Source organism: Aptenodytes forsteri, unplaced genomic scaffold, assembly GCF_000699145.1.
Source record: "Aptenodytes forsteri isolate BGI_AS27 unplaced genomic scaffold, ASM69914v1 Scaffold158, whole genome shotgun sequence".
In the NCBI taxonomy this organism is placed as follows: Eukaryota; Metazoa; Chordata; class Aves; order Sphenisciformes; family Spheniscidae; genus Aptenodytes; species Aptenodytes forsteri.
The window spans coordinates 2,162,238-2,186,713 of NW_008794601.1; the positions used below are offsets into that span (position 1 = coordinate 2,162,238).

The 24,476-nt window shown below is 44.6% G+C and overlaps 1 protein-coding gene across 2 annotated transcripts in view; it reads left to right on the forward strand.

Annotated features, from left to right (window-relative positions):
- Window positions 1-3,573: 3,573 nt before the first annotated feature.
- LOXL2 (lysyl oxidase like 2) overlaps window positions 3,574-24,476 on the forward strand; it is a 57,916-nt gene continuing 37,013 nt past the window's right edge. Inside the window, exons 1-3 of one of the 2 annotated variants that reach the window (XM_019470398.1) lie at window positions 3,574-3,726; window positions 13,995-14,434; window positions 17,073-17,248. In XM_019470398.1, coding sequence (XP_019325943.1) covers window positions 14,074-14,434; window positions 17,073-17,248 — 537 coding nt within the window. In that variant the 5' untranslated portion in view covers window positions 3,574-3,726; window positions 13,995-14,073. Of the gene's footprint in view, window positions 3,727-12,603; window positions 12,777-13,994; window positions 14,435-17,072; window positions 17,249-24,476 lie in introns of those variants that run through there. The other variant, XM_019470399.1, reaches the window with a different exon arrangement.

Sequence of the window (24,476 nt, forward strand, 5' to 3'; positions counted from 1 at the left end):
GGTCGACCTGTGGCTCCAGAGAGTCTACAGGGTGAAAACACAAGGTTTGGGGAGGCAATGAGCCCTCCCTTTTTAAAAGAACTGAAAATTGGAGAAGAGAGATTATGGAACCTAATAGCGCGTACCTAATTTTTGGGAGCATGGACCATGACTGTGACTACTTGGTCAAAACCAGTCTTGACTTGTCCATATGGCAAGGTGTGTCCTTCAGGCAGAAGAAAACATGTAGGCAAGGGATGTGGACCTGAAATGGTGCCTGTGTGTATGGCCAAGAGACAGATTCAGCTGTAGCTGGTACTTGTACAAGTATTTTGCATGAAAATATCCATTATGTGTGAAGTCACTGAATGCAGAACATCGGTGCCTGCTGTTAGCTGTGGTATCGCTGCCCACAAGGGTGCATCTTTGCCCTTTTGTTGGAAGGAGCTGAAAGGTTACTGCTGGGAAGAGCATAAGGTATGGGGTGGTAGGTCTGTGCTTACCTCCTGGTGAAGGGCAACAAACTCCACAGAGCCCAAAGAGCAACGAGGTGACAGTTAAATGGGTTGAGAGGTGATAGGATGGCTGGTGGGCCTGGCAAGTGGTTTCCCTGGTTTGCATGACCAGATGATGCAAATCCAGTTTGAGCAGCATTTTTTTCTGTAGACTAGATGATTTTGAGAGGTTTTCTAATTTTTTTTTTTTTTGCTGGGTGCTTTTCTTTTGGTCTTAACCAGCTTCAATATGAAGGGGGCAGCAAATTCCCTGAATCCAGCGTGTTACCTTGAAGAGCTTTGCTGAATTCCTGCTGAATGTTTTGCTTTATGCAACCAGCAAGCTCTTCCATCAGCTGGAAGCCTGCATGGTATTTGCTGCTTGTATCCTTACCCGACCCGGGCATTCGGCAAACATTCCTCCGGCAGGCTGTCATGTTTCTCCATGCCCTCATCAGCAGACGCTCACACATTCCTTCCTCTGGCCAAACTGCCTTCAGCTTCCTGCCAGTCTGAAAGAGCTCTGCTCTGTGGAGCTTCTGCTGTGACACGTTTTTGCCCTGATGTCCCCGAGACTGAGCGAGGCGAGTCCGGCCAGGCTTGACCCACCAGGTGGTGCTCTGCTGATAGCCGTGATGCTAATTGCAATTTGCAGCGTTTCACTTCTTTCATGAGCATTCCCGGCACAGGCGAATTAGGGCACTGTGGACTAGAGTGCAAAACCTGCTGCTGCTTACCACTCGTGCTGGCTTCCCTGGGAAGAAGAGCCAGGCTCCTTTTCAGTGGCATCCTGGGTTTAAGTCCCGACATCTTGATATTCTCTATATCACACCAAGAAACACCCGTCCTCTTTCTAATTTTTTTTTTCCTCCTTTAACAACAGGATTGACCTTGGGGGACCGCCTGCAAGAGGCTTTGCCAACTCATGGGAATGAGGTTGTCATGTCCCTACCAATATTATCAGCTGGTGTAGTCTCCTCTGGGTGGGTATCATCTCAGAAGCTTGCTATGCCAGTAAGTAACGGAGACTATTCTTGTGTTGGGCTGAACCCGCAGTTCTGGACCAGACTACTCCATGTACAGAGCCTGTGAAACGGGGAGCAAGAGAGACTTTGTGCTGAACACCTTATTGTAAGCAAGGTTGAGCTTCTCTGGTATTGTCAGTTTGTTCAGTGAAAAGCTATGACCTTCCTTAAATTATTCAGGGCTGCATTACGCTTCCAAACTAGCTTCCTCTCTGTTGCCAGCGTGTTGCAGCTTCCTCTAATGTTGGTGCCCAGTTCAGTGCAATATCCCTTTCCAATAAAAGGTGGCATCAGAGAGTGGGGAAGCACTGCACGTCAGTGCCAGAGCAGCTGGGACTAAGGACAAATGCTGCTTTTCCTGTGCTTGGGGTTGAGAAAATGGAGTTGTGCTCTGAGCAGGAAGCAGGCATTACATGGTGTGGGTAAATTGTGTTTAGGAAGTGATGAAAAGCCTGGGAAAAGGGAGAAGTCTGATGACAGACATGTTCTTGCAGGGTTTGGTGTTACATTGCTGGAAGTGTATCCAGAGATGTGGGTTAAGCACTTGAACTTTTCAAAATAATTAATAGAATTAATTTGAGAATTGATGTGAAACCAGGCAGGACTAACCGGGAAGAGTATGCTATAGGCAGCAGCCCTGTGCTAGGGAAGGTCTTGCTGGAAAGTCCCTTACAAATATGAATATGCTGAAATAAATGGGGATATTCCTTCCAAAGTTAGCCTTTGGGAATACCTGCTGTTCTTTCTGTGCCTGGCAGCTTTCTGCTGACTAGTTTGAAAAACCCATTGAACGTAGATGTAAGTACCCAAGGTCAAAGCTGGTAAGAAAATAAATTTCCATTCTTTGGGAAATGCTGACACTTCAGAATGTGCTGCTGTCCAAAACTGGGTCAGAAGACAAAATTTCAAGGTCTTCTCTGCAATAGAGATTTGAAAGCCACTGTTTTCTTATTTTCACAGCTACAGAAAGTGGAAGTGAATAGAATTGTTATGATGCATTAAAAGTCTAAATTTAAAAAAAAAAAGGACAGTTTTAAAAACAAACCCTCCTCTAGTTGAAAAGGTTGCAGAAGTTTACAGTTGCCTCAGAATAATGTCTAATTGATTTAGCTGCTACTTGTTGATAGAAGAACTGTTTCAACTAGCTCAGACCAGTGTTACTATTTCACTGCTACAGAAAGTGGAAGTGAATAGAATTGTTATGATGCATTAAAAGCCTAAATTAAAAAAAAAAAGGACAGTTTTAAAAACAAACCCTCCTCTAGTTGAAAAGGTTGCAGAAGTTTACAGTTGCCTCAGAATAATGTCTAATTGATTTAGCTGCTACTTGTTGATAGAAGAACTGTTTCAACTAGCTCAGACCAGTGTTACTATTTCACTGCTAGCTGTTCGCACCACAGATGCTCTGAATTTTCTGACACAGCAGAGGTTGGGATTTTTGATTGATCTGTTGTTTTTTTAATGAGGAATTGTTTTTAGTATCTGGTTAGTCCTCGGGACATCGAGGAGTATGGAGTAACTCTTGCTGCAGATCTAGATGGTTTTTAAGTATGTGCCTTGGTTTGAGCTGCTGTAGTTAGGAGCTTTAAGAATATTGAGCTGCTGGAAAAGCAGTTGCTGGGTGCCGAAGGGTTAAGGTGGCTGATACCTGAATGGCTGGGGAGATGGCATGCTGCAGACTCTACAAACTATAGAAAGGGGTGTAAGTTTGAAGATGCTGTACTGTAAGACCATGCACCCCCGTGAATTTGTAGAGTGCTTAGCACTGTGAGGCTCTGAATCAAATTGGGGTGCTTAAAAACTGCTGTGATCACACTGCATTATTTAACACTGGTATCGATATGATTCTCAATATCTGTTCTCTAGGAACATCCTGAGAAAGCATTCGTGTTCCTAATCCACCTCCTTCCTTGCAACCCTGGCTGGATTTCCCCCCCCCCATTTCTTTTCTGTTTGCAGTCCTTCTGCTCAGATTACAAGACAAGCCCATGATATCACCCGCTATGAGCTGAGGCTAAAGGGGCTGGGTCTTGGGAGGGGTTTGCTTGACTAACTCTAGTGAAATTTGCCAGGAAGCAGCAGCTTCTTGCAGCGTATTTCTCTGGCTGCAGGATATTTTCCAGCGCAGAGGGGACCACTCAGACGGCGCGCTCAGCCCAGAAGAAAGAACTTCATGAAGCACGACAAGACAGAGGTCGCCCCCAGCACAGCCTACCACTAACTCCAAGGTAAACGCAGTCCTGCCGAGACTGCAAGCCAGAACAGTGGCATTATTGCTAGAGATGAAGGGGCCGATGAATTGGTTTAAACATTTCTAACGCTCTCTTGCTTTGGGGCTGAAAGTTTGATTTCTCTTCTTCTCTTTACTCTTTGAACGTATTTTCTTTCTCTCCCAACAGTTTGTTACAAAGTATGATGTTTAGACCCAGCAGGCTGGGAAGAGGGTAGATGTTTCTTCTAATTCCTGTCCCCTGAGACTTGATTTGGCAGGGGTGGGATGACACAGATATTCAGTGTCACTTTGCAAAGATGTTGTGACCAAGTTTAAAGATTTTCTCCCCTTGCTTGCTCACAGGCACGCACAGATGAAATAAAAAAAGACATGTTGCAAACTGTCTACAAGTTCAGGCAATATGTATTCTGTAATATTATTAAAATATGCTTGATTTAGACCAGAAAGCTACAGTACATGCCATCAACATTGTGTAAATGTTACCAGCTAAACTTCAGAAGCAGTTTAAATTCTCCTCTCTGAATAACTGTGCTCTTTCAGAGGGAAGAGGCTTCAGTGCAGATGTTCCCCATTGGCAGAAGGTGCAAAACAGTTATGTCCCTAGTTAAGAAACTTTTCTGCTGTCATTGCTTGGGATTCACAGCCCCTTGCAAAGCAGCCCTCAGCTTCCCAGCAACTTTCTTTAGGCTGTTTTATCGTGCAGCAATCAGTAGTTTTCAGGATGACTCCAGGATATGCAGTGGTAGCCACCTGAAAAGTTGCAGCACAGAAACATGTTTCTGTCTGGAATTAACGTGGCTCAGGTTGAGTTCTGATTCTCCAGCATGCACGCAAATAACTCTGCCTTCTTTTAAATTGATTTTTGTTGTTTAATTTAAACAGATGTTACTGTGTGGGGGTAAAAAAAGATCTAAAGACCAAGATAGTTTAGAAGACTATAGAGAAAGATCCTAGTTTAGCTATCTGGGAGCGTAGTAGGAAAACTATTTAGCATCTCTATAATCGGCTCATAAAGATGACATCGCAGTGCTTTCAAATTTGTACTGAATAGGGGCTGAAAATAATTGCTTTAGGGTTCCTACTTGCCAGTTTCATTTCATCTGTATTGAACCACCCACAGTGGTGGAATTCCCTCGGTTGGAAGCTAGAGAGCAGTTAGAAAACATAAAATGAAATACCAGCATGAACTACTGTAATAGCAGAGCGTATAGGGAGACACCACATCTTCGATGTAGTGTGCTGGATGCTTGTTGCTGCAGGAATGAATTTCATGTGATCTTAGTTCTATGTGCAGGATGATGTTGGAAAACACCCCCAAAAATGGGTTACTAATATGAAGTTTAATACTTCAGTCAGGTGGTGATGAGGCTTAAGATAGCTCTAAGATTGTCTGCTCTCCAGTCAAATCCAGTGTGGTGCTTTGTGAGTGCTGGGGCAGGAGTGCAGAGATGAGGTCTTTAGAAAAACCTTCAAGAAAGTTTTAGCAGCTTGGAAAAGCCACCAAGATTGAAGAGAGTCTTGATGATGTAGTAGAGGACAATGCCTTTGTCTTCAGCGGGGTGATTTAATAGAGAAGCCATGCATTTTGCTGAAAGTGCTATCCTTTTGCAAGTTAAGCAGAGGCTCCAAAATGCATGCCTAGTAATCTTCTCTGGATTTTTTTCAATAGTTTTTACTTTACCTTACTGTACTGCTAACTTGCCTTCTGTTTTTTCTGTTTCTTGCTTTTATGTTTATTTTAACCTTTTATTCTTTCTCCTCCTGAACTGTTTCATAACATTCTTGGTGCTGTTTAAAAACAGCGATGTCCTTTCTTAGAGACTGCAACTCCAGTGGATGGAATGATTTAGCAGATCAACTAGTCGGTTTGCAAAGCGCTTTCTGTGAAATCCTCTGGGAGCACGTGTGTGTGCAGGTTCATGTCTACTATGAACATCTGCAAATACACACATTGAGGAGGAAAAGTCCCGCTCCTAATCTGTAGTAACGCTGATGGAAGTTTGTTATTTCAAGGGATATTTCATAGGAAAAACAACATGCTGTTCTGAAGTCAACCTGTCCTGCATCTGCACGGCTGATGGGTTACGCTGTCTTAATTAAGACAGCATTACACAGGTACGAGGGGGACCTCCTTCTTGGAGGATATCTAGTATTTGCTAATGCTCTTCAAACTTAGGTCATGCACCACGTGTGTGTTCTGGTTCAGTGTGTGTGTCAGCTGTGGATTTTAATGCGGCACCCTTTTGTAGGGTCTTTATTCATGAACTAATTTTGTATGTCATGAACTAATTGTGTAGGTTTCATGAAGAGAGGAGTTGAATCATATAGCTCTAGTTGCCACTGCTGCTTTTGCTAAGTACAAACAGGCTGCTTGGTCATCATAATCGCATACACTAGTTGTAAATTAAAGAATTTATACTACTAGGTTCAAAAAAATCACTTTTTCTGTTTAATTGTCTTGGAAGTATATTTGGGAATAAGTTCTGTTTCCTATTAAGGGTACAGCACAAGGTCTGTGGAACAGCCAGCTGGTGCTGGCCAGGAGCCTTTGAGTTGTCGTGATTCACATCTCTATTCATCTTCGTTCTCTGACACCAGGCAAAGGGAAGAGAGAAGGAAAATAAGGAACTTCCCAAAATGAAGCATATTTAGATTGCAACCGTGACATGGAGAGAAGATGCTGCATGTGTCTGTCTGATCCCCAGGCAAGTTTTTTTGCCTTCTAAGATAAATGAATGCATCAAGGCGCTAAAACTGAAAGCACATGTGAATTGCTTCAGTTGAAGAAGCAGGTCCGAGAAGAGACCGCAGCCTGGATTTGGAAGCCGTAAGAAGCGTTCAGCTGAGCCCTTTCACGAAACATGCTGGATCACCATGGATCTGGGTGTTTGGCCCTGCAAAAATTGCTGTGTCCATGCAGCTTTGGAGAGCAGCATACTTCTAAACATCAGGATCTCACAGATGTAATCAAATCATGATGCAAAGGGCTTTGGTTAGGCAACTTCCACAAACACTGATTTTTCCGTTGTTAGACCTCTAGCTGTTGTCTTTTAAAAGAAAACACAAGCAAAGTGCTTTTTCTTTCCTACTCTCCTAACTAGCGTGTTTGTCCATCAGAGCTTCTCTTCTCTTGTCTAGCTTCAATAGCAAGTGATGGCAAGCAACATACATTCCTGGGCTATATATATCTTTTTTTGCTGTCTGTTCAAAGTGCTGTCTGTTGTAGTTTAACCTCATCAGTTGGCAAACGCTCCAAACTGTTTTCTGTTCCAGGTAGTACCTACTTCAGTGAACTTCTGGGAGGAAATAAAAAAAGTGGGCGTGTATGTAGGTACATTTGAATGTGAGGCAGAGGCCAGAAGGTTCTTTAGCAATTATTAAATAATGTTGTTTCCCTCTGGAGTGAGATCTTGTGGCTGGTAAAGTCATGGCAAGTCTATAGCTTTGGATTGTGTAAGCTTTACCTCTGCTGCGAGAGGGCATACTGGGACTTCGCGCTCTCTTTCCCTGCAGCATCCCAACAGGCTAGAAGAAGCAAACTGCATTTGGTAGCTGCTTCTGATGTAAACAACTGTTGAATTTGCTACTGGTTGCCCTTGGCCAGTTTGCAATAATGTGAAATTTGCTCTCTTAAGGTAGTTCTCAGCTCCCTGGTAGCAGGTTTCAGTTCCTGAGCAGCCCCAGCTCTCTAAAGTGACTTTTGAAAGCCCTACGCTAATCAGAGAGCTCCAGGGAGCCTGAGTGAAAGGGATGAGCAAATGGCAACAGCTCAGTGGTACTGGCTAATAGGCATCGGTTCTTTTCTCCTCAACTGTGAAGAGAAATCCAGAGGAAATATGTTCCACAGAGTGATCGCTAGCAGATTATATTGCCATCCTTCTGGCTTGCAGAGTCTCTGGATTTGTAACATACCAAAATGTGATCCTGAAATTATTTCAGCTGTCCTGCTTGTTCTGGGCTCTGCCTGGAATCCTATACAGCATTTTACTGAAAAAAACCTCTTTTGTTTCGATGTCCCTAGCAGCATTTTGGCTTCCTTCAGTCATTCAACTTCCACCTTCAGCACGCTCTTTGGGTTGCCTTAGCCTTTACTACCTCTCCTAAAAGCGGCTGTGTACTGACACCAGAAGGGGCTTGCCTGACCCATCAGATGTAGCACGATGGCATCTCGTCCCTGAGGAGGCCATCCCAGTCACAGGGCACTGTACACAAGTTTTGTTGTTGTTTTTTTTTATCAAGCCCATGCTGTTCTGCTCCGCTCCCAGGCAGGTTCAGTTACACCGAAGTCAATCCGAAGGATGTCTGGGGATTTCTAGGAAGAGGGTTAAGAGTGATGGTGATTTTTCTGGTCACCCCAGTCAATCTATTGTGATGGTTTCCTGCCATGCAGTGGGGTGTGGGTTTCATGGGGAGCATGTGGTCTTCTCCGGAGCTCCTTATCCGCTGAGGTAAGTACTGGTCTTACATTGTTCCTCTAGCTAATGGCTCTCTGCTGTAGATTTGGATTTATTGCCATTGCTTGGTATATCTGGCCCTGCCAGTGACCTTTATGGCTTAGTGTTTGAAGAGTGTGAACGAGAGGGCTCTCATCGTGGCATACACTGGGGTTATAATCAATGGGGATTTAATCTATGAAAGCATTAGCCCTAGTGCCCGTGGCAGGGCTGAGTCTCTTGGAAGAATGGGAGAATGTGTATGAGCTCTTACCCAAGCGAGCGGTAGCGTTTCTATTCACTTTAATAGTAGTGGAGAGGGGGCCCAGCGTGGATTGCCCTTGCGCTGGCTGGAGAACTGCTGCTGCGGTAGTGGGAAATCCTGTTCCTGTCCCATGGCCATGCCCGCTGCGGGATGTGTGAGCGTGCCCGAGGAATGCACTTTGGGCGATGGGGTGTGGAATTGGAAACGCAGGGCATACAATTCAGGCGGTACCGTTTCAAGTGGCCGAATACCACCTGTTTGGTGCTCCTGGCCGAGACCCAGGCGTGCCAGCAGTGGTCAGAGTGCTAATTGTCTCTTCCTCCTGATGGATGCCAAGCCAAACGGAGCATTGCTGGATCTCCAGTCACACAGGACTTGAATCAACTACTCCAGACTTCCCTTTTGTTGTCTGGATAAGGATGGGAGCGGGAAAGCTGGTGTTTCTGGTTTTGCCTGCGCTGATCTATTGTTTGGATGATTTGGTGAAATTAAAAAAGGGATCCTTGCTGGTAGGAGCAAGCTTTTGATTTGGGGGGATGAATAGCCTATTAGTTTCATCTGGTGAAGTCTCTGAAGAAGTAAAAGCTCAATATTATTTTGAAATGAAACTGTTGTTGTTTCCTTGTAAGCCTGTGTCTATCTGTTCCCTTCAAGACTTAAGACTGGAGTCCTGAAAAGGGCTGAGTCAGCAGCTAGCAGGAGCATGCCTTAAAGCCTTAAATTACATGTTAATGCGGTGGTGGAGAATCATCTTATGGCCTGAAGTACAGGATGGAGAGCCAGGAGACCTGGACTATTTTCCTGGCTTCTCCACTGACTTTATTCAATAGGTTTTTAATGGTCTGTCTTGGATTCTTTTGAATGGGGAGACCAAAATATATACTTTTAGGATTAGATCATTAATAAATCTGGAGGCTATTACGGAGAGGGTGCGAGGGGAGGAATGAGCCCTACGATAAAGGGAATCACCAGCACGAACCAAACATCCTGCAAATCTAAGCCTAGACTTGTTCTTGGGGAGTTCAGCATGTGCAGCTTTCCTTGAGACTTGCGGAAAAAACGTGTCCAAATCTTGGTCACAGCAGCAGAGGAGTGGGTTTACTTAAATATTTTCCTTATTAAATTTTGTTGTTGTGGCTTATAATGATGCTGCCATAAACGTGTGTGTGCAGTTGGCTCCTATCTGATACTGTCCATGTTTGCTTCTTTAAATGCTCTTAAGTGAGTCTGTTGCTGAATCATCAGTGCTCTAACTGAAGAGCAGGGATAGTTTTCTTTGATAGTGGTGAAGTAAAACTAATGTCTTGGAGCTAAGGAGAGAGATTTCAGGAGGAGCCAGGAAAGAATAAATCCAGGACTCGTGTGGCTGTTGTGCTGTGGAGTGAAAGAAGCGGCGTAAAATTTTCTGTGCTGCTTTATCAGTCCTCTAGACTGGTCCTGTGTCACTGCTTGTCTTGCCTCCCCGTGAAAACTGACCCAGACGGTATGGATGGATGCCTCTGCCAGAAGATGCCCAAGCCTCTCTGGTGCCATAATTCCCTGCTGTCCCTCCTGACCGATCTTGATAGGAGACAGAAAGCTGAGAGCCCTTTTCAGTACTGCAATGCTGGGTGGCTTCCCTGGACGCTGCTGGGCATGCTGGGCTCCTGAAGTTTTGCCCTTGTACCTGGGCTGCTGTTTCTTGTGGAAATACTAAAATATGCCTGTGTTCAAATTCCACTGGATGCTGCTTTTCCTGACATTGTGACTTAGTCTGAATAGTTTCTCTTAAGCACCTCAATAAACAAGACCTCTGGGTATGGAAGGTTTTATTTCTGGGGCGATGCAAACACTGCGAAACCTTTGTCTCTTAACGTTTGAATGTTTAACAATTTTGAAGCAGATGTTAATATGACCTGAAGGAAAAGCGGACTGTGGTTGCTAGTACACACTGCAGTGTTGTCTCCTGAAGCATGTAGGATTGCTGCTGTTCTGATCTTAGGGAGAATTCTTCCGGGATTCATTTCTGTAGGTGGAATGGCACTAGAAGGGAGATTTCTGAATGTTTTTCCAGTACCTTCCCCTGGGCCCTTGAGGAGCCCCTCCTGATCCTCGCAGGATCCTGGCAAAGATGTGATACGATGCTCTATGACCTGAGCACAAAACGCGTGTGCCCCGAGTCATTTTCCTCAGTGAAGGTTCAGGATTGTGTTCATACAGGCATGTTAAAATTCCTTTTTGCTAGTCAAACTTCGCTCTGCGGAGTAGGGGGCTCTTGGGCAACCTTATCCTCCTTCACCAGGTTTTCTTCAGTTCTATGGTAAATGGTGTTTTTTCTTGGTCTCGCCTGACTCCAAAAGTCTCTAAGCTTTTGGGGAACAAAAGCAAACCAGCCTGCAGTTGCCTTTTGGAGTGTTGGGGCTCCTGGGGTGTCTGACTCAGCAAGGCTTTGCCAAGAATGAAAATTACACCTACTGTATTTACAATAATGTAAATTAGTATCTCCCTGACTGATCTTGGTATCAATTAAAGTAACCTGGAAGTCTGTTGTGACCCTCCCCTCCCCTCCAGCTGCTCACGGACCATGAGGTCTCCCAGTGCTGTGACTTTTTGAAAGGCTCTGGCATCTTGCAGTGGTCCGTCTGCTTTATTAATTAACACTTCAGGGAGTACCGCTCTCAGCTGGTAACTATTACATCCTGCCTCTGAATGGTTTCCCCAAATTGTTGTGTCTTTTGGCTGAAGTCCGTCAGTAAAATGACTCGAGAGCTTTGGTTTGAATAGAAAGCAGTCCTGGAAACTGGAGTTGCACAGCTTTTAGCTATTCCTTGGCCTCTGATCGCGAAAGACCCCTGTTAACCTGAGCGCAGGGCTGACTGCTGGCCATTGTTTGCCTTGGCACAAGAGGGATGAGTGAAACATGCTGACCTGCTGGTTACATGTTGTTTGTTGATCCTTTTCTTCTGTAAAATATTCTTATTTAGTTTACTATTGAGCTTTCTGGAGTATCATAAAACAAAACTGTAACCTAGAGGGGAATCTGGCATATTCTGTTAATTACGCTAACATGCCGCCTTATCTCTTGAGAGCTAGAGGTCCTTCAGGACTCGACTGTAAGGCTACTCACCGCATGTTATCTGCCTTTGCCTTCTCAAATATCCTTCGTGTGGCTGCCTGCTACACAGCAAGACCATCCAGATGCTTCAGAAGGTCCCAGCAATATATAAATAGCAGTGTGTTCTTGTGCGTGTGGGACAGCCATGGGAAAGCTGTAATGACTTTTTATGAAACCCAACTGTGTAGCTTTCAGCTAAGTCAGGGCCCTGCTACCCCTCATCTTAGTTTTTAGAGAAAGATTGTTTCAGTCCAACTTAGTTTTTAATTAATATTTGCTGAGGCTTTTAAAATCCGATTTATGCAGTAGCAAGAAAAAAAAGCCACATAAAATGAAGTAGGTTAAAATAGATGTTTAAAGAAGATTAAAACTGAAAACCATATTTTTCTGAAGACCACTAGGCTTGCGGTTCTGCAGTATTTTTACTTATAACTAACATACGTTGTTGTTCTCTGTTATGATCTGACTGAGGGGGTTACTTGATTTTCTTATTTTTTTTTACACCGTTCACGACAATTCTCTGCCCATGTGTTTATCCTCTGGGCTAAAAACCATCTTGTATCCATGAAAAACATTGTAAGGGGTTTCTTTTGAAATCAGTGCTAGCAGGTATTGAAGTCGGGCATGTCTGACAAGTACTAATGTGCCTTGACTCAGGAGCCTTTTATTTTTACAGAACACATGTATCCTGCCCTGTTGACTACATTTACTTTGGGAAATCCCATTTGTTTGCTGCTGGAGGGGAGCAGCCTTGTGAAAGCAGTTGCTCTTTCTTCCTCTCTTCCCCTCCAACTCTCTCTGACGTGGGGCAGGACTTTATTTTATTCCTCTCTCTCAGCCTCACCTCCTGACCTGCAAAAAATCGAAAAATACCTCATTTCCATAGCAGTATTTCTTGAATGCCAGATGAAAATTTACAAATCTCAATCTTGTGAAACCAGTGTGAAAGTACGTGGCTCCTTGAAACCAAATGTTTGTTTTCCAAGAATTTTTTGCTGCATATTCCCCCCCGCCCTGATTTAGTTAGACCTGTTCTAAAGTCTCCCCTTGCTTTTCCTGTTTCTTCCCCTGATGTCCAACGCTAGACTTTTAACCCACGTGCTTCTATTTCATTTGTCTATTCCTTAGGCAAATGCCTTTCATCCCCGGTCTCAAAGCACTTCCGTAGGAAGCTCACGATCACCAGCCCTGTTTAACACAAGGGGAAGCCGAGGCACAGCCCTGGAAGTGACCTGGCTGAGGTCACACAGCAGGTCAGTGTCAGAGCTGAGGTTTGAACTGATGGCTCTTGAATTTCAGGCTAGTTGCCTGGGATTTCCAATACATCTCCTCGTTAAGCAGCTTGAAAGGCTGGTTAATGTGTTTCGCTGTGTCTTCATACGTGTATGTGACCTTCTGGTCATTTTTTAGGGGTAGCTAAGACCTAGCAAAAGTATTGGAGAATTTTAGCTTCTAGACATCTGGTTTTAGAGCCAAGTCTTTCCCCTTCTCCCTCCCCTTTGGTGGTTGCCAGGAAATAATGGAGCTTTAAAGGGCTGGGGAGCTTTTTCCCACTGCACTCTGGCATTGCTTCATTTGGAAACTATTCAATCATCAACCCCCACGTGTGCTGCTTGACCACTCCATGTGCTCCTGAATGAAGACTGGGGAGTACGTGAGCGGGAAGCGGGCAGAAAAGGACCAGGATTTAAACTCTGCACAGCATCTGGATGAAATTCCTCTAATGAGTCAAAAAGTTGCTGGTTCATACCTTAAATGACTAGCTTATATAGTGATGCAGCAGTTGTATGACAAGTCAGTCCCTATCCAGACTTAGCAACCAAAAATGGGAGACCGTTAGCCACTACTCCATCGGACAGACAAGGTTAGCCAAGACTACTTCTGCAAAGTGTCTGTGTGCAGTAATGTATGTTGATTCTCTACAGATGAAACGGACGTGCAGTGACAGAAATAAGTCTTCTATCATCGTATTGGGAAAACAGACTTCAATATAAATACCTCACTTCGGACCATATTACAATACGTTTCCTTACCCTTCTGGTTTTTCACTGTTGAAGTGATGGGTTTGGCCTCTTTATTGAAGGAGGTATGGGAGAAAAATGGTTCAGTTCTGTCCTGGTAGGATTTGAACCAAGGTTTGCCGTAGCTTGCTGGAACCACTGAACTACTGGATTTGCAGAGAAATAGGAAAATCAATTGTTAACGCTTGTGACCTGTAGAATTTTGCCCTGGAAAAAAAGTATTTTCCAGCTGAAACTATTTGGCAAGTTGACCTAAACTTAAAAATTATTTTCATGAGTGGTTTTTTTTTCAGTCTGTTCTTCCACCCCACAAGAAGTAATTTACTTGACTTTGGTTTTTACAGGCGGCGTTGGATATAGTCTCTTCCATAGCTTTATCCCCCTGCTGAAGCAAGAGATATAAAGTCCATGTCGTTACCAAGCCTCACTCAAACCTTCCTTTCATTTCAGGACAGCCACACAGTACCTACCTGCACTGATTGGCAGCTGCTAGCAGAGGACTTGGCTCTGAGAACTGTGAGCACTGAAAATGGAAAGATTCCTGGGTTTTACCCATAACCACTGTTTCGTCATGCTGTTCTTCATCTCCCTGAGCCCGCTGGGCTTTGCTCAGTATGAACACTGGCCCTACCTCCCCGGTTACCCTGAGCCACCTCCACAAGTGTACCAGCCCCCCCAGAGACCGGCAAATATTCCCAAGATCCAGCTGCGGCTTGCAGGGCAGAAGAGAAAACACAATGAAGGCAGAGTGGAGGTGTTTTACAGTGGCGAGTGGGGCACGGTGTGCGACGATGACTTCTCCATCCACGCTGCGCACGTGGTCTGCAGGGAGCTGGGCTACGTGGAGGCAGTGTCTTGGCTACCGAGCTCAAAGTATGGAAAAGGAGAAGGTAAGGTAACTCCAGAGCAGTGGTATTGTACTTGCTGTCTCTCCAACCCCCAATGATTCTTGACCTGTCAGTCAAATTTAAGATGTAGTGATATTTCCTACAAATGTAACTGAAGTAGCTTCCAGGTGAAGCAGTGCCTCTTGAAATCAGGGTCCCATTAGATTAAACAGTTTAAATACTAAAACAAGGTGTTTGCTTGTTTTGACTGAAACAAGTTAAGGAATGATGAGGTAAAGAGCTGAAGGACCAGATCACGATGTGTGAACTCTGGCAGGGGATGCTTGGGAGCAGCTGGGGTGGATAAGGGTAGGAGGCTCTTCAGCAGCCAATATGGCTCGTCAAAAGGGAAGCTGCACCCACAAGTGTAATGTATAGATGGTCCATTTCCCTATTCACGCTTCTGTTGCCTTGCGGTGAGTCAAATAGGGCCTCTAAACACTCCTTCCCCCTATTCTTTTTTTCCTCTGAACTGTTTAGGGTCTAAACAGACTGCCTATGTAATGCTACACAAATTTTGTCTCTTTAGAAACACATGCATCATTCTGCAATGCAGACTAGCCTATAAAACCCTAAAGGAGTGTGCGCACTTTGTGTCCTAGATAGGACTATATTTATAATAATCCTCTTCGACGCTCTCAGGCTGTTCGTGGTGGGGAAAAGCTATTCACCCTCACCCCGAGTTGTACATCCTTTCCTGCTCTTTGAAATGGTACGTGACGGATGTGTGGATAATTGCAAATTGCACCTTATTGCACCTCATTCCCAAATACGTGCTGAACAAAGAGTTGGAAAGGTGAATGTTTGTGTGCTACAGCAATGAATTCTTAAAATCACAATGCTTGAGAGAGAATAGCTCTGTAATAGTATATAACTAAACAGATTTAACTGTCATCTTTTGATATGCTGTTAGTTAAATGTTGACCTATGGAGAATTTTTTCTGCAAACATTGAAGCCTGGCACGCTGTTGATGTAACCCACAGACAGATTATTTCCGCTGCAGCAGGGATGAACGTGCTGTATGTCTGTTACTTAGCACCGCTCGTTAGTGCTCGCACCTAAACTGGCCCGTAACAGAGCAAGCAAGCAGGCCTTAACAGTGACTTGACTGAAACGCAAAACCTTGAGTGTTGTCCCAAGCTGTGGATTTTGGCTCTTGGGGTAGAGTAGGAGATTTCCGAGTGAGAAAGAGGCCATGACATTTGAAAACAAACCAGAAACTGATTGCCGTGTGATTTAACGGGAGCGAGTGTTCTCTGCACGCCAGAATAGCGCTGGGTAAATCCTGATGCAGAAAGCCCGTGCAGGGGGCATCGTGCCTTCCTCAAACCCTAAAGCCAGGCTTTGCAGGAGCTCTTTCTGCTCTCCTGTTCGGGGAGCACGGAGCGGGCTGGCAGATCCATCGTCTGGTAATTAACCAACTGAACCTGTTGGGGCTGCTGGAACAAAGCTGGGACAGCCAAGGGAAATAGCTACAGAATCTCCTAGTGGCTCTGAAGGTCAGGCTGGTCCTTTCTGTCCAAAGGACGTGTTATTCTTCAGACAAGCAAAGCGTTTGGGATCCTAAAATATGGGAATTGCTTGTTGGCCTTGCTCCCTGCGATTTAGGGGGCAAATCACAGGGAGCAGCGCATGCCCAAAGGGAAAATGGGCACTTCGTAAAGGTGAATCTCAGAGATGATGCTGTTACTGACATAATGCTACCATAGGGGCTAACTTACTGGAATCAGTAACGCTGCCATAGGGGCTAACTTATTGGAATCAAAATGTTCTTATAGCCGATTATTTCACAACCTAAAGATTCAGTAAAACTTAAGATACTCTTCAACACTGTTGGGTCTTCTGCTCTCAGCTGCTCCTGGGAAAAAGACCTAAAGTTTGGGGGTGACACCTATTGATTTTTGTCCGCTCATCTTAGAAGTGAGTTCTGAGGGACCTGATTTGTTAAAATATAATATATATGTATGCATGTACATGTGCATACTCGTGTGCATATGCACCCAGTTTTTGCTGGAGGGAAAGTGGTAATTACAGTCTGGAAACTGGATCTGGCAATTGGTTTTCAAAGAGCACCCAAACAACAAGAGGTTCCAATCAATAGTGGTTTGTTAAAGCTTTTGTAAAAATCTGCTTTTAGGAAGTTAGGGCATCTAATCAAAAATTGGAGCTGTCTCGTACAAAAGATTTAATGAGGATTTGATAAAAGAGAAATGATATGAAGAGAAACCTTAAATACAGAAGGAATGATTTGGTGAGTAGGATTAGAGGGCAGGGTCTAATCAGCCAAACCGAGGGGACCCAGTGACACTGCGTGCTCTGAAGTGGCTGTCATCAGAGGAGGTCATTTACCACTGTGAGCAGGATGGCAGCAGAGATCTGCTTCAGGCTGGTGGTGGTTTTTCTTTTATTACCATGCAGATAAGTGAAAGGAAAGCTGTGGGGCAGAGCTGTTTGCAGTTAGTAAGTACTTGAGGTGGATCGTTGATGTTCCTTAGCTGTTGATTCAAGCTTATTTTAGCAGTAATCTCTTCCCCTGACATAGCAAGTAAGGCTGCTGTGCTCTTCCTTTCCTATCAGCTATCAGTACAATCTAGATTTATCCTCTTTGTGAGTCTCGGTTCTATTTTCTTTCCCCTTCAGGGAAAATTTGGATGGACAATGTCCACTGTAATGGCAAGGAGACCACCCTGGCAGCGTGCACTTCAAATGGCTGGGGAGTAACCGACTGCAAACACACCGAAGACGTGGGAGTGGTCTGCAGTGAAAAGAGAATCCCTGGATTCAAGTTTGACAACTCATTGCTTAACCAAATAGAGGTAAACATACTTGAAATTACAAGCCTGCTGATCAAGAGCCTTTTGCGGACAGGGATGTCTGCTACTACGTATTATAAGATATCCCAGCTGCACGCTCTGGTTAAAGCAAACTCTTGATAATGCTTCTAGATGCTGGCTAAAGATGCAACTTTCAGATTTGAATTTCAGCTGTTCAAAGCATTATGCGTACAATAAGAATTTGAAAGGGCTTTTTATTTTTATAGCATAAGAATAAATAAGGAGAAAATACATTACTCCTGTTCCGCAATCACTTTTCAGAATTGAAAACTGGTTTATTATATTTCTAAGAATGAATTTTGGAGAGACAGGATATGTGCTGTACTCATAGACCTTACACCTGGGTGACTTGGTTGGTTCATAAGTACTAAATTACTGAGTTTTCTTTCCGCTGACCCCTCCCTTTCGGTACTGGGAGCAATTTGGAGATCTCCGGTATAACAGTGGGGCTCAGTAGGTAGGCTTGGATTTGGAGGTGAATAGGGCTTATAACCATGGCTTGAAATGGGTGGATTTATAAGGAAAGCTATAAAGACATTTTTGCACAGTTTGGCTAAGCAATGACGAAGTAACCATGATAACTGTATGGAAATATTTGCGGGAATGGGGGACTAGTACTGGAAGTGATGAAAGGCATTGAAGAGAGGAAAACGTGGGCTGGTCGCTGGAGGAAAGGTTCTGGATTGTGGCTGGATTAGACCGCGAGGCTGAGGTTGAGACTTGGGGAAGCAAAAAGCTTGAATCACCTTCCAGTGGACTTGTTAGATTTCTGCAGAATAAAGAGCTGGGGAAATGCTGGGCTGGAAAGAAGTTGGGCTGAGCTCGTCAAAGGAAAAAAAAATGTGGGGTGGTTTTTTTTTTTTCCTTCAGCTTTTCAGGTTGGAAGGTATTTGTGGTGACTCGGCTAACATCTCCCTTGTTTCGGATGCTCTGGTGTTTCAGTATGAGAATTCAGTGGTTGCCCTTGGTCAAAATTTATCGAAAGAGCCTATCCAGTAACCACAGACAAATCTTATTTTAAGCAGACAGGGAATCCAGCGTGTATTGCATACCACAGTGCGGTTTCCGTGGCTGCATCTTGGCTTTGTTCATGATCTGAAACAATGGATACAACCTTTTTTATCACTTCAAAGCAAAATTATTCTAGCAGTTACTTCATAGCCACTGATTTAGAAAGGGTCCCCCAGCATTTTCTCGTACCAGATTTTTCCATTGGAGGTTAATGCAATGCAGCATACTTGACAAGGGAAGATAATCTGCTCAGTCAAACCTTTCATTGCCCTGCTGAGGTTTAGGAAGAACACCGTATGGGTGAGCAGGCAGCATTCAGCACTTTCATGGAAGGCTCCCGTGGAAGGGTGCAGATATAGGTTATGAGAGCTGAAATTCTCTTCGTTGCCTTGACCTTGCTTCACTTGGCTAAGGAGGGAAAGGAGGCTTGGATTTGGAGGTGAACAGGGCTTATAACTATGGCTTGAAATGGGTGGATTTATGGATTTTTCTGGAGGGATCTCAAGCTGCCTCCATCAATGGCACTGTTGTTGCTCGGGGAATGAGGCGAGATCATGGAACATCAGTGATGGCTTTGGCAGACGCGTGCTTCCCCAAAGCCACAGTGAATCCTCAAAACAGAGGCCTGGAAGAAAAGATGCTTTAGTCTAGACGGAGGTCACTTCACTCTGAGATGCTTCAGATATTAATCATAAAAGCTTTGGAGGGCTTTGCTTTTCCATTAGCTAAGCACTGGAGGTTGACTAATGGGTTGAACACATTGGGTAATTGAGGGCTAGCTTGTGCTGATGCTGTGTGGGTGCTTAATCTTCACATATGATAAGTAAAATGAATCATGAGATTGAAGCAGTTCATGTAGCAGAAGCCTGACTCACCAACAGGATCACTCAGGAGAAATAGGTGTAAGAGAAGGCATATTCCCCATGTCCTGGCAGCTCTTGGGAGCTATGTGTGGATGAAGGCATCCGCTGACATGACAAGTAACAGCATTCACAGCTGTTGCTAAGGGGCACTGGTGACTAAAGACACTGAACTGGTGGGGGAAAAAAAGTAAAATAGAAGAGTAGCTTTATTTTTAAGTACCTGCACTAAGCTGAGAGCTGTCAGCCTGGCTGTCCCTGTGACTTTGTCCTGGTGGTAGAAAATAGTGTCGCATTTTCTGGGCAGTGGTTGCTGTCACCCCCAGCTCTATGTGTCCATGTCTGTGTGTGCGTGCTTCTCCCCTCCCTATCGCTGCTTGAATTTTATGAACAACTTAGTACCATACTGTTGCTTCTACTCCACAAAACCAGGCTGATTTTTCTTATATCCCTATAAGATCACTGGCAGCTGAAGGTTTTTTTTTTTCCTGCTGGTTTCGTTGCAGCAGGATTAAGGCTAAAGGTGATGTGCTATAAATTTTTAAAATGCCATTGTGGAAGTACTTTTCTGTCACAGCTATCTGTCAAATGTTTAAACTCTTTCCCCCTCTCTCAGCTTTCCTCCTCTTCTTAATCTTTGCTTTATCTCATTAGCAGCTGGCATGACATAGTTTGAGTCAAAGATGATGAGCAGGGTTACTCATAGGGTCATAAACTCCAAAACAAGGAGGTCAAAAGGCTTGTGTGAATGCACGTTGAAAGTCTTTGCCCTCTCTAACATGCCTGGGAGTTCTGCATATCATACCTCACATTCACCAGAGGAAACATCATTGTTTTGTAAGCTGCTGGGTTCTTTAGTCTGTAGCCCAAAGCTTGCCCAAGTGATGTTTTCTCTTTGGAATGAGACCAGGATTTGAAGGGCCTGGAATTTTCTACCAAGCAGCAATGCTGTGGTCAGGTCTCTCCACCAGTCCCACTGGCTTCAGCTATTGCACTGATGGAGCTAAACCAGTACAAATTTCCTACTGAGATTTCCAGTGGAAGATATTTCAGTTTGCCCTTAAGCTGCTTTTAAAACCAGGCTTTACTCAAAATAGGCCTGGTTTAAGATGATGCGCAGAGATTTATGTATTCAATTGCACCTTCCAACGTTGCTTTCCCACGCTAGTCAGTAACAATGGTAATGATTCCCAAATGGATCTGACTGTTTGCAAACTGATGTGTTTACAGCCAGCAGATTAACCGGAGCAAGCGCTGACTTCAGTGTACGTTCATGTGTCAGGGTGTAAGCTGCGGTGGGGTAGGAGCAGCCGTTTTGTTCTGCTTTACTGTTGCAAGCGTTCAGGGGAAATGCGTGCTTTGTGCAGCCTGGTTAACCCATTGCCAAACGTGTGCCATCGCATTTAGATTTCCCTTGCCTTGGAACAGGGAGCTCTGTGTGTTCCCACTGCCAGGGACAGATAGACCATCTTAAATTTGTCATTTAGAAAGTGTCTTAAAGACCCTTTAGTGCTAAGTTCTCTGGGGCTGCCAAGTGCTGCTAAGATTTAACGTGGAAAGCCATGTAGGTATAAGACAACATCTGACTTCATTTTGATGGGGCTCCAGCTCAGAGGGGTTGTGCGAGTTGACATTTGCTCAAATCTGGCCTTGCTTCCTAAAATCTGACAGGCAGAGAGTTCCCACTCCTCTAAAAGCAACGTGATAGCCCTCGAGCAGAGTTTATTTTTATTGGACAATGTACATACCTCCATTTCCCAGTTTGGAAATGCTGCAGATAAGTAGTATAGGATGAAATTTTCCATCACCATAAACCACTTGGCTTATATATATACATATGCTCAGACAGATCTTTTCCTGCCACAGCTCATATTTTGAGGGTTACGTCATATCTCTTCCTGTCCCTGAGCCTTTCCATTCCCTGGCCTGTTGGGAAGGGGCAGTGCCTGACCCTTGCTTCTGTAAGACAAGTTGCCGGTCACAGGCTAAAGTGAAACGTTTCAGTCTGGGGTGAGTGATGGAAGATCTGCCACAAGAAGATGGGAGACAGGCAGGAAGAGGTTAACTATTCTAACAGGACGGAGGCCGGGGCAGGTCTGAAATCCATCAGTCTGTTGCTAAAGGGCAGAGAAGCTCCCATCATTTTTGCTTGCTGTTTTCCGCAGCCACTGCAGCTTTTAGCCTTGGGACTTGTTCAAAGGATTATTTCTTGGAGGGTGATGAATGTGCATAGCAGGACAGCCCTTTCATGGGCTGCTGCCTGGTCAGAATTAGCCTGATACCCTTTAGCTCAGTGGCTGCGTAAACACTGAAGGTTGCTCACCTTTTCAAAGCTAGGAAAGCGGTGTTTGTTCCATGCTGATGTGAGCGTGATGACATTGAATACGTTTTACACAGGGGCTTTTCCCCCTCCTCTTTGAAGCGTGTAGACTAAATACGCAGACAGTGTCTCGTTAATGGAGAGAGCTGGGCTTGTGGTTTGACTTTCTCTGTTACTACCTGTTTGCCTTTGGGAGCATTAGGAGGGGAAAAGGCAGGTACCACTGATAGGGCTTCCTCTCTCCCCTCCTGCAGACTCCAGCTCTCTGAGAGTAAGCTGCACACCCTGAGAGGGTTTAAAAAAAAAAAAAAGGCAGTAGCTGTGCTTGGAAGCACTGCAAGTGTGTGGCTGAGCATGGCTTAACCCGGTAATTGTGTGTGAACTAAAGGCTGCCCACAGCCTGTGTGGATGGTTGGGAACACGAGGCAGTTGATGCTGAACCTGCTTGCTGTGATCCTCCACTGAGGCATCTGTGCTTGCAGCACGATGGGGCCAAAGTCGTCGTTAAAATAACACCATTGTTTAACTCAGAGTTTGATTTTTGCTTGCATTCCTTCTTTTTTAGCCACAGCCTGGAGTGAAAGCTCTGTTTTGCATACTCTAATTCACATTAGTGGCTTGATGTACAACTTGGGTCTAACCATGATGGCAGAGCACATTACCCACTTTATTCATAATGGTAACTCTTTGTTGGCGTTATGGTGTGTCAAGGAAAAGGCTTGCTTTTCCTCAACAGAAAAAAAACCAACGTGATTAAACTTTTCAAGTGCTCGAAGCATATCGGGGAACGCAGAAGCTGCTTGCTGACTCTCTGATGGAGTTTGGGAGGGACAGACAGTAAGTGCTATAAATATACACACTGAACTGCAATAATTCAAGCTTTGTAAAATAAAACAAGTGGAATCTGCTGCTTTAGCCAAAGATCTCTGAGCACGTGGGGCCTTGTGCTGTCTGTTTGCCCCAAGTAAGCACTGTATCTGTTCTGCAGGTGTAGCCAGCAAGGGGAAGGGCCAGGTTCTAGGAGCTAAGTGGAAGAAAAGAGCTGGGAGCAGAATCTGTGCGTCTTGACTGTCCTGAACTGCACTCCTCCTTCCACTAAGATGTCATGGCAAAAGGTGCAAAGAGCAGGATAAAATCCATGCAGAAGTGCAGTACGACTGTTGGTCGTTTCTTGTCTTGCAGTTCACAAGTGTCTGAAAGTGGTCGGGTGGGTAGCGTGGACCTGCTTTAAGGTTCCTTTATACGGTGCCAAAGCCTGCAGTTTAAATGTGTGCCCAGTCTCAAATGTTTTCCTAAGTCTTTGCAGGATGCCAGAAGCTCTGAAATCAAAATGATTTAATGTGTGTTCACAAAACCATGAGCAGGGAATGCGGGCCCTGCTTTTTCAAACAGTACATGTAGCCACTTCGTGTTGTCCAAACACAGCGCAGGCCCACCTGCGACTGCCTTACTGGGTTGACCAGCAATTTTAAGACCGCGGTAACTAACTCCTACCCTTAATATATTTCTTAAATAAATGCACGATAGGTTTTTTTTTTTTTAACCTATCCCCCAAAACATCCTTGACAAAATATTTGTTGTCCACCCTCTTCCTCTATGTGCACACAGAGAGGCTTCAAATAGAACATACTCTAAATATATCAAATTGCTGCAGCCATTACAAGTTCACAAATAGATCTGGTACCTGAGACTAGACCGTAGCTTTGGCCAGACGGTGGGCAGACAAGGTCTAGCTAAACATACCAGGCTGTGCTGCTATTTCTGTCCTTCTTTTCCCTTCTGGGTGTATGTGAAATATAAAAATCTCACTTCAAAGCCCGGTGGCTCAAAGGCTCTGGTTATGCCAGGTTAAAAGTGGGTTGAACTATATTGTCCAGGTTTCTTAACCAGTGGGAAAAGGGCATTGTTAAGTCCTGCTCAGGAGCTTTCAGTTAAATTGGGCTCTGTGGATGAGGCCATATAAAATGCTCTTTATGCTGAGCTGCTGCTGACTGGAAGGTGTAAGGAAGGGAGCAGGACAGGGACACTGTTTGTGGCTTGGCACACGGAGAAATCTTCCTCTTATCTAGCTTCTTATCACGCAATGGAGACTCTCTCCGTACCGTGGGGAGTTGCAGCTTAGGTCACCATCTGAGACTTCAGCTCTATGTCTTGACTGTCCAGTTCTCAAGAATGTTTGACAATAAAAGGTTTATTTGCCTGTTTGTTATGACAACAGTGTTTTAATTTCTTTCCCCTTGTGTAAATGTTTACTTCTCTAAACGTAAGCCCATGTGTAACATAAATGCTGATGCTTTGTGTGTCTAGAAGGGGTCTCAGCATCTCTTTTGGAGCTAACTCCAGACAAATATTAATTAAGTTGCTGTTGAGGTAAGCCACCGTGTTTCTTTAGTGCTATAATTTTAAAGTGTGTGTGATAGTTTCTAACTGCTTGCCTTAATGGTGTCTTTGTGATGGCTTGTGGCATGTCAGGGTGCTGGGTTTGCTGGGCAGAGAGCTGGTGCTTGTCATCTAGTGGGGGGGTATGAGCTATGGAGCTGGTAGGGCTGAGAAAGCGCCAAGGCTGGCATTGGTTTGCTGCAGTTCCTCGGGGAACAGAGTTAACCTGTTTGTCTCCTTGCACCAACTCTATCCAGGGCCTGAGTAGCTGACAGCCGTTGTGCTGGATGTGATACCATTTCTCTGTTACACAAGGCAATGTTTAACTAAGCCTGAGAATAGAGTATGATCTTGTTCTGTTTTGCAGTGCGGAGGTCAGGTAATAAATCTGGCTAGCTTGCAGCGTCTGATCCAGATTGTCTTTAAAATAGCTCAGTAGAAAGGAAATGGAGAATGTAAAAGCTTTGCTCATCATGAAACCCTCGGGCCATGATGCACACGGAACAGAGCAGCATCCTATCCTAAGCTAAGCCACCCACCCGTGCCAAAGTATCTCCAGGGTTCAGTGCTCCTGCCTTCTCTTGCTCGCTTCTGTCACCAGCGTTTCTTTTTCTCTAGTGCTTTTCATTAGCCTGCTTTG